General features: G+C 35.1%; 1 protein-coding gene across 1 annotated transcript; it reads right to left on the reverse strand.

Moving 5' to 3' along the window:
- Positions 1-3115: 3115 nt before the first annotated feature.
- On the reverse strand, positions 3116-5051 carry LOC115724982 (cytochrome P450 71D11). The gene is made up of 2 exons (XM_030654371.2): positions 4030-5051; positions 3116-3931 (listed from the first exon to the last, which is right to left on the reverse strand). The coding sequence occupies exons 1-2, from the start codon at positions 4945-4947 to the stop codon at positions 3293-3295; spliced, it is 1557 nt and encodes a 518-aa protein (XP_030510231.2). The 5' UTR covers positions 4948-5051; the 3' UTR covers positions 3116-3292.
- Between the last annotated feature and the right edge of the window lie 5845 nt (positions 5052-10896).

Here is a 10896-nt window from a genome sequence, read left to right on the forward strand (position 1 = left end):
ATACCTTATTGTTACCACTTAGGCTTTTCTAGCCTCTCATAATAATATTAACTCGTGGACTAAAACTCATTAATGCACCAACCACGTAATTATTAAAACCTTGAGTATTCTTATAATATTTATTTTTGAATTATATTTCTTTGGCTATTGCATTTAAATAATTAGTTTCCAAAAAATTCGATAAAAAACTACCATGTGTTTTAGGTGTCCGTTCTAAATTGACAACTGTAATTTGTCAATAGTGTTTTGTAGAAAATTTACCCTTTTAACCTACACACAACAGAAACAAATCAATCATTACTCAAGGTCAAAACTGACTTTCTTCCTAAGTCAAACCTCAGTTGACTCGTATTAAACGACAACTATCAATCCCAATCGACAAGTCGTTTTACAATAACCCTAATTTACCTTAGAACACTCTAGAACCAAAACATTAACACACACACGATTCACAAATTGAAACCCTAGCAGAGCTTCGAGTTTCTTCTCAAGAAACTCAAAGACTGCTCACAACGAAGAAAATCTGACAATCTCTTCCTTGATCAAAATCAAACCCCAAATATATACACAAATAGATAACAATAATAGTAAGAGCAAAAGAAAAATAGAAAGAGTGCACCAGAATTTTATAAAGGTTCCCCAAATGTAGCTTGGTACATCCTCTTCGAGCTCGCCCAAGAAAAGCTCGTTATGACAGTTAGTAGTCCCGTGATCCGTAAGGGGAAACACCGAGTAAGCTGTGTAATCCCACATCACCTAGGGAAAGGTCAAGTGTGATGATTCTGAGACTGTGTAGGTATGGGACTACATAGTTGAAGAGAGCTTAAATGGATTGATTGGTACTACCTATATCAATAAGGAGCGTCTTCTTTTTTTGGTAGCCCATCATGAAAGAACTCCACAGTTGAGAGTGCTTGACTTGGGGCAATTTTAGGATGGGTGAACTCTTGGGAACTTTTCCCAGGAAGCGTGTGAGTGAGGACAAAGGATGTTGAAAATACTCGTGTTGGTCTGTAGGGCCAATCATCAATCCATGAAGCAGCTATAGTGGTGTACTCGTGTATAAGAGCCATTCATTCCGTGGGTGTAAGGACCGAATAGGCTTGAAGCGGGGACGTTACAAATGGTATCAGAGCCTTGACCCAGCCAGAAGTGTGGTCGACGAGGACGGTGGACCCCGTAAGGGGGGGTGATTGTGATAGTTAGTAGTCCCGTGATCCATAAGGGGAAACACCCGGTAAGCTATGCAATCCCACATTGCCTGGGAAGGTCAAGTGTGATGATTCTGAGACTGTGTAGGTATGGGACTACATAGTTGAAGAGAGCTTATTAAATGGATCGATTGGTACTACCTATATCAACAAGGCGCATCTTGTTTTTTGGTAGCCCATCACGAAAGAACTCCACAGGTAAGCGTGCTTGACCTGGGGCAATTTTAGGATGGGTGACCTCCTGGGAAAACCCAGGAAGTGTGTGAGTGAGACAAAGGACGCTGAAAACACTCGTGTTGGTCTGTAGGGCCAGTCATCAATCCATGAAGCAGCCAGAGTGGCGTACTCGTGTATAAGAGCCATTCATTTCGTGGGTGTAAGGACCCAATGTATGCTTGAAGCGGGGACGTTACACTCGTTTTCACTATTAGATCTTCAAGATCAAAGAGTTACAAAGTAGCATTCCAAATCACAGGTACGATTGGTAATCCATTAATTTTCCAGTGTTTATTTTTCTCTCTTTCTCTCTCTGAATATCTTACAAACTCCTTCTTCTTCTTTTCTTTGTGCATGCATGTCTTCTTCTTGGTTTGGATCTCCGAGCCCTAAACCTAGGCCTCCAAGACTTAACCACTGTAAGTCTCTTCCTTTCCAATTTTTTCTGATCTGATCACTGTTTTTCAGTTTGATTTGCATGTACGTATTTACAACTATAGGATAGATGAGAGAGAGATGGGAGTTAGTTGCAACATTTTTAATAAATTTTGCAACTAACTACTGGTTCTATCACAGTAGGTTGTTAGAGGCCGAAGGCCACTTAGATTTTAATGCTTTGTATATTTTCTTGTTAAATGATGATCTGGACATGTGCATATAGGGATTTATTTCAACATGTTTGTTTGTAAATCGGCATAAAAATCATAACTAATACCAAAAAAAGTTTAAATATATGTATATACAAATTGAATTGAGTATAAGTGTTAGTTATGAACCGACATTTAAGGAATCTTAAGTATTATTCAAATTTTCAAATAATAGGCAATAATTTTCAAATAATAACTCAAATTTATAATTCGATAATTTATAAAATAATTGTAAATTTATATATTTTCAATTAGAGAATAATTTTAAAAATTAGCTGTATTAAAAAAGTATTGTTTGGAAAAAATTATTGGCGGACTAAAATATTATTGGAAAAGTATTTGAGTTCCTAAAATATTATTGGAGAATTATATTTAATTTAGCTATATGAGAAATTTTTGTTAAATGAAAATTGAAAAAAAAAAAAAAAATTTGTTCTTTTTTCTCTTTTGCAAAATAAAAGAAATTTTTATTTATTAAAAAAATACCAAAAAAAAAATTCAGCAATAAAGTAAAGTATAAATAGAACATTATGGACCCGAAACTAAAAACCCTAATCTCATCTTTCTCACTCTCTCTCCGATACCTTGTCTCTTGCTCCCTCGTCACGCTGCACTGGGAAAGGCTAGACAGGAGCATAAACATTGTTGTCGCTTGCTCCTCTCGTTCATGCGGCACCAAAAGAAAGACCACGGTCCCTCTCGTCTCTAACCCAGATGGACCAAGAATTGTCACAGCCAAACCCAGAGATCAAACCCCATAAATTGAACCTCGAAGTCTTACCCTGAAATCCCATCTGATGGAGCCAGTATGAAGGCGGCCCACTGGGACTTACTCTCTTTCTCGCCGCACAATAAACTCACACTCACTCTTTTTCTCACACATCTCTCTCTAACACAAAATAAGAATTAACACACATATATATTAATATATATAGAAAAATTAAAATTTCAAAGCTTCTTTATGAAGACTTTTCACTATGTAGCCATTCAAAAATATTTTACACATGTTAATTATCCAAAATCAATAAAATAATATATTAATTTGAGTCAAATATCTAACAAATATTTATTGATATAATTATTCCAAATTGATACAGATTTGCAATATACGACAAAGTTACTAGATCTACATGCTTTTTGTGGTTTATTTCAGTCAGAATACACAACAACAACAACAATAATAATAAAAGAAGAGAAATCAGCCTAAAGCAAACTACTTTATATATTCATTGCTTTGGCCATAGAAGGTGGATCATATTTAGAAGGAATCAAGTACAAATCCTTTTCTCTACAGGTTGTAATACCAAATCTCTCAGTCATGTCCAACTCTTCATGTTTCATTTCATTGGGAAGTTTCCAATCAAAATGGTATAGCAAAAATGCTAGAGGAAGCTCAACACTAATTAGGCCAAATGACATACCGGGACATATTCTTCTTCCGGCACCAAATGGAGTATACTCAAAATTACTTCCCTTGAAATCAATAGAGCTATCAACAAATCTCTCTGGCATAAAACTCTCGGATTCAATCCAATAATTAGGATCTCTTCCAATTGCCCATGCATTTACAATGATCCGAGTTTTAATAGGTATTTCATAGCCATTAATCTCACACTTTTCTCTACTTTCTCGTGGTACTAACAACGGAGCTGGAGGATGCAACCTTAGAGTTTCTTTAACAACTGATTTTAAGTATTTCATCTCATTGATTAAAGATTCACTGACTAACCCTTTTTCACCAAAGACTTGTCTAACCTCATCTTGAGCTTTGTTCATCACTCTTGGATTTCTCATCATTTCAGCCATAGCCCAGTTTATAGTTGTTGCTGATGTTTCACTCCCACCAGCAAATATGTCCTGAAATTTTTGATACCAATAATTAATATTCACAAAATTGATAATATTTTTATATAAACAAGTTGATGATATGAATATATATTATATATAAAGCTTACACAAATCACTGCTTTAATATTGTCATTTGTTAATGTGAACTTATGATCTTCACACTTATGAAACCTCAAAAGAACATCAACCAAATCTTCCTCTCTTCCACTTTTCTTTGTTGATGACTTGATATCCTTACCTTGATCTATATGTAAGTTGACTATTCTTTCCAATATTCTTGATAACCTTAATTTACAATCTTTATATTTACTTAAAGTATACCAATCAAGAAAACTCAAAGATGGAAACACATCTCCAAATGCAAATCCTCCAGACAATTTCAAAATTTCCTCCACAATTGATATGAACTCTTCATGATCACTGCTTTTGTTGCCAAAGGCAGCCCTAGATGTGATGCTATAAGACAAAAATGTGATCATTTGAGTGAGATTGATAGGTGAGCCAACTTTTGATGAAGCTATATCTTTTACCATATTAATGGACTCTTCTTCTCTAATGGGTTGAAAAGATCTAACCCTAGATGGGCTTAGAAGCTCTTGTGAACAAATCTTTCTAAGCTCTCTCCAATACTCACTATATGGAGCAAATATAATGTCAGTAGAGTGATCAAAAGCCATGGTTTTTGAAGCAAGAGTTTGTGGTCTTGATGCAAGAGCAATATCATGGGTTTTCATGACCTCTTTAGCATACTCTGGTGATGAAACTACTATGGTTGGAACTTGTCCAATTTTAAGGTACATGAAGGGTCCGTGTTTTTTGGCTAAGTCTCTGAGTGTGTGATGAGGAAAAGTGCCCAAAAGTTGGTGCAAGTTTCCCACAAAGGGTAGTCTCCATGGTCCTGGGGGTAGTTTTGAAGCTGAGTTATTGCTTGTTTGAGCTCTCTTCAAGAGTATGCTCACCACAATAAACATAAAAAGTGAAAAGAGAAGCACTTCGAAAGAGGGTAATATTGGTTGGTACTCCATGTAGTAGAGAGTGATGATATGGCTTGAAGAGCTTAGTTATTTGTTTGTGAAATCACCATAATACTTTGTTCTATAAATAATATATTATTAGTGTACGTACTTTGAGAGTTTGGTCACTTTTGTACTATATTTGTTAGAATTTGAGGAATAAGATGAATGAGGTTCCATCTCAAAACCAATTGGCAATGAGAGGAGTAACCCATTCATCTTATATATCACAATTTATTTCCACACATTAGCAATGTGGGACTAACTCTAATACACCCTCCTCACGGGCCTGGAAAGTGTGGGTATGACGAACGACCTTTAAGAAACCACAGGGCCGAACGTGACATTTGAAAGAATCCCACAAGGCCAAATATCGGGAAATTTGTGGGTGTACACGTCGGGAAATTTATGGATTTTGAAACAGGTCAAAGACCCCAACACTGGAAATTGGCACACATTGGCTGAAAGGTTCCAAAGGGGAGACAACGAAAGTATCTGTTTGGACCGGCGACACTTTGGCTCACAACGGATCACAAACGACTTTTTGGACCAGTGGCAATTTGGGCTCACAACGGATCACAAGCGGCTCTGATACCATGTTAGAATTTGAGGAATAAGATGAATGATTTCATCCCAAAACCAATTGGCAATGAGAGGAGTAGCCCATTCATCTTATATATCACAATTTATTTCCACACATTAGCAATGTGGGACTAACTCTAATAATATTAATTAAAGTTTAAAAAATAAGCTAAATTAAGGTTAGTTAAGTAATAAAGTTTCTTTTCATGTTAAATAAATAAATAAATGATTGTTCCTTAGAAAAGGGTTAGTCAATAAGGTTCTGGATAGGGCATGGAAACTATTGAGCTATAAAGTCATGTTCAAACCCGATAATATATAGATGAGCATTGCTATATATATTAGGTACTTGATGTGTCTTACAAATGGCTAGTCATATTTTATAATAACTTAAGTGCTCGTTCGGAACGTCGTATTAGGTTGTATAATTGTATTGCATTATATTAAATTAGTTTATATATCATATTTTTATATAGTACTATGTTAAACTTTAATTTATACTAAAATATTATATATTTAAGTGTCCATAAAAATTAATACTAGATATAGTTTTACATAAAAAAAATTAATAAAACAATACTGTGTAATTTTATAAAACACAATTCAATATAATACTATACAATACAATACGGTGTAATACGGTGTACTAAATTAATCCTAAATTAATTAATTGTGTAAGACCCGATTCTGAATCTCGCCAATAGCGATATGACACCTTAAATGGATGCTTATCATCATTAATTAGTGCGTTTTAGGAACCTTAGATTCATCGAAACCTTGGCTATTCGCACCCTTCATGCATCTACCATATATACTAGATCTTTAATAACAATTTTTTTTTTTTTGTTTTTCATGAGTTGAAATACGTGTTTCAATCTACAAGTTACCACATTCAATTATTTTAGTGCTATTTACCTAACAAATTTAATAATATAGTAGAAAAATGGAGCAATTGGAAGATTATTTGAAAGAATTAATGCTGATCATCCGATTTTTCAAATACAAAAGGACTAAAAAATCTATGAGTCTAGAATTGAGAGTACTGGGTATCTATTTGATATATATATATATATATATGTTTTATATATTGCAAAACACTACAAAAAATCTTACTTTTAGTCACAACAAAACTTGTGACTAAAAGTGAAAAAATTGTGACTAATTATAAATTATTATTCTTATGTTGTGACTAAAAGGTTCGTGGTTAAATGTATTAGTCACAAAAATTACAATTTGTTGTGACTAAATGTATTTTTAGTCACAATACTTGTTGTGACTAAAATTAAATTAGTGACAACTTGTAACTAAATACTATGTTTTAGTCATAAGTAATATTTTGTTGTGACTAAAAGTCACATTTAGTCACAAAAAAATTATGTTGTAACTAAAAAATTGTCACTAAAAATAACAATTTTTTGTAGTGAAAGAGTAACATTTTACAAAGAATGTAAAAAATCAACTACTACATCATTGAGTTCATCTGCTCAAACCGTTTTTATCTGCCTTACTTGTTTCTCCTTTTAAGATGAGAAAATCTTATACTAACATCTCTTTTGCTTCTATTTTTACAATTATTTTTGCAGGATACATCTTGTACACCTGAAATTTCGATAAAACTAAATTCCTGGCACCCTAAATATAATACATCATAGCATTAGCGACTACAACATAGAATTCCCTTCAAAATTTCAAATAATGGATCTTCTTGATCCACTTGACATCATGACATGCATTCCTACTATTTAAAATAGTCGGTTAAAGTTTTGTTGTCGAGTCTTATAACCGATGCCTATGTCATTGACGTAAAATTGGGTGGAATAGGCACAGTTCAAAAACTGGCTAATATTTTTCTCGACTGTTGAGAATAGTGATACACCAGCTGGGAAGTGACGGCTATACATTTGGCGTCGGTTCTAAACTGTCTGCTATAAGGAGCCTGTGGTATAGTTTCTCTAAATGAAAATGTTTTTGTATTCGTTATTTCTTGATAGTTGTTACTGGTCTCGAAAAGAGTCTTGTGGAATGATAGTCGAGTCCCGAAGGGTCTTCCTAGATGTCTATCATGTTCACTTCGGGTCCAGTCTTCAGGATAGCTAGTCCCTCTCTTGAAAGGAGTTCCATCTAGCTAGTTATCCCTCCTAGAATGACAATTTCAGATAGTCAACTTCAACATGCCTTCATCTTATCTAGAAGCGTCTTCAGCAAGGGTCCGTGGTCCTTGAGCCCAAAAGCTCCTTCATGACCCCAGAGGCCCTGGTGCTTATCCTGACATGGAGACTTTGCTCAAATGAGGAGTTAGTTAAGTTAGTTGTTTCTAACTAACTTCACAACCTCGTTTCTTGCAGCCACCGACTTTAGGATCTTGGTCTTAAGCTTATAAATACCACCCCCTGACTCAACATTTGATGATGCCATTGAGATACAAGTTTGAGTACGTACTCTGTTCAGGTTAAGGTTCAGAGGTAGAGAGAGAGAGAGAGAGAGAGAGAGAGAGAGAGAGAGAGAGAGAGAGGTGCAGAAAAAAGAGAGAGATTGGGTTTGGGTTTTGTAAAAAGAATCTTATGTAGATGAAGAAGATTCTTGGGTGTAAAGTGTGAGAGTTGAAACACTTTGTGAGAACTCTACAGGGAATCTCGTCTCGATTTTATTGTACCTATTCTTGCTTAATCGATAAAGAAGGATTATGGTGGTGTTCCAGAGTTATAGTAGAGTCATATATCATATCGATCTATCGGTCTTGAACTAGTATATATCTTGGTGTTAATTTCTTTATTTTCTACATTTAGTATTTTTTGGTTGTGACACTCTGTTTGCCCCTGTTTTTATTTCTGATTATTGTATCTATTGTTAATCCTGTCATTGCTAATTGTTTGATTATTTAAAGTTTCATTGATTTGATTCTACACCTTTTAGTCTTGATTTTTCCCACAAATCAGAGCTAAGTGATCGATTAAGAACGCAGAATCAAGATTCTTTCCATTGTAATCTTGAAGAAACTTTGAATGTCATCAATGGGAAGATTCAAATTGGAGAAATTCGATGGAACTGGGGGCTTTGCTCTATGGATTGAAAGTTTGAAGGGGATCCTTGTGCAGCGGAAAGTTTCCAAAGGGTCTTGCAGAAAAGAAACCAAATTAAGGAAAAAGCACAAATGGAGGAGATGGCATACTACACGATTAATTATCATGTACTTATCAAACTGTGTTCGAAGAAAACTCATTGCAGAGAAGACGATAAAAGGAGTTTGCGATAAATTGGAAGAAGTATACTTAAAACCATCGACATTCTAGAAAGATTAATTTGCTAAAAAAAGTTATACGGTTTTAGAATGATTTCTTCCCTTTCCTTAGATGAGAATATTGATAGATTTGATGAGATTATTGTAGGTTTGACTAAAATAAATCACAAGATTGATGAAGAAAGCCAGACCATCATCTTGTTAAGATCACTTGCAATCGCATATTGGGAAGTCAAGGCTACCATTAAGTATGGCAGCGATGTTATTGCATTGGAAGATGTTCTTTCCGCACTTAAGTTGAAAGATTTTGAATTACATGAATTAGAAAAGGAATCCAAGAAAGAAGAAGTGTATTTGGCAAGAGGAAGATCACCCAAGAAAATGAGTTTGACAAGTAAACACCATCACTCTCAATCAAGATCGAAGTCCAGAGAGAAGGAAACAAGGCATTATTACTTCTGTGGAAAGTTTGGACACTTGCAAAGATCTTGCAAGAAGTACAATGAGCAACAAGGCTAAAACAAGTCTCACACTGGAGATAGGAAGGACTTCCGGCACCATCACCACAGGAAGGATTCTGATACAATCGTTGAAGATGGCGATGATTGTTCCACAAACGAAGTACTGTTCTCCATCTCAGAATCTTCAATGACCTTGGAGTGGATTCTCGATTCCAAATGCACCTATCACATGTGTCCCAATCGAGAGTCATTTTTTACAAATCAATTGATGGAGATAAAAGTTCTAATGGGTAATGATCATTCATGCAGGGTCATTGGAACTAGGAAGGTGGCCATCAAATAGTATGATTGCGGAATCAAGGTGCTAATAAACGTAAGGCACATCCATATCCCTTGGTGCGCTTGAGGATGAAGGATACGGAAAAAAGTCCTTACACGAAAGCTTGAGGATAACCAAAGGTTCTTTGGAAGTTATGAAAGGTGAAAAGATTAATGGTTTATACATTCTCTAAGGAGAAACTGGTCCAGCTGGAGAAGCAAGTATGGTAAAAGGGCTAGAATCGGATATGAAGTTATGACATCAGAGACTTGGATATATCAGCGAACAAGGCCTCAAAGAACTATATAAATAAGGTATAATTCAAAATTTAAATTCTTGTGCCTTAGCATTTGTTAAGCTTGTGTTTTAGGGAAACAACATAAGCTAAAGTTCACTCCCGCAAGGCACACCACTAAAAAGATACTTAAATATGTGCACGTTGATCTTTGGGGGCTATACAGGGTGCCTACTCACTCTGGTAAGCAATACTTTCTTTTAATAGTTTATGATTATGGTCGTTGTGTTTGGACCTACTTGTTAACCACTAAGGATGAGTGCCTTGAACATTTTAGAAATTGAAAAACTCAGGTCGAAAACTAAACTGATCATAAAATTAAAAACGTTAGGACTGATAATGGGTTAGAGTTTGTTAACTTGGAATTTGACAAGATGTGTCAAGAATTTGGAATCACTTGGCATAGAACCGTAGTGAAGATCCTAGAGTAAAATGGAGTTACTGAAGGATATCCTTGTTGAACAAAGTTAGATATTAATTTATTGTTCAGTTCTGGGTTAGAAAAATAATTTTGAGGTTAAGCCTTAGCAACCACAACCTACCTTGTTAACAGGAGCCCGAATAGAGTTATAAACCTTAAGACACCTTATGAAATGTGGTACAATAGAACCCATAACCTAACGCGTTTAAGAGTATTTGGGTGTAACATATGTACACCAATTTATTTACGAGCTAAAACCTAGATCCGTGAAGAGAATTTTCTTAAGTATGCCTTAAGAATAATGAAGGGTTATAGAATTTAAATTTCCAGTAAGGGTCAAACAAAGGTTGTGATTGCTAGAAATATTGTTTTCAATGAGTTAGAATATCTCCACTTGAACTTCGAGAAAGATAGTGTGTCTCCATGTGTTATAGTAAAAATAGAAAATAAAGACACCACAAGCGTAGAATTAGAGGACGGAACGAAGTTCTTGGAAGAAGGTTCACAAGCGAAAGATAGCTAGTGTGGAACAAGAAGAATGCATAGACAGAAATTGCTGTGGAGGTGAAAGAAAAAGATAACGAAGTCCAAATAGAGGTGCTGAAAGGGTTCGGACAGACATATCTGAAAAGTTATTAGTTGGCT

The sequence above is a fragment of the Cannabis sativa genome, chromosome 6 (assembly GCF_029168945.1).
Source record: "Cannabis sativa cultivar Pink pepper isolate KNU-18-1 chromosome 6, ASM2916894v1, whole genome shotgun sequence".
NCBI classification, from domain to species: domain Eukaryota; kingdom Viridiplantae; phylum Streptophyta; class Magnoliopsida; order Rosales; family Cannabaceae; genus Cannabis; species Cannabis sativa.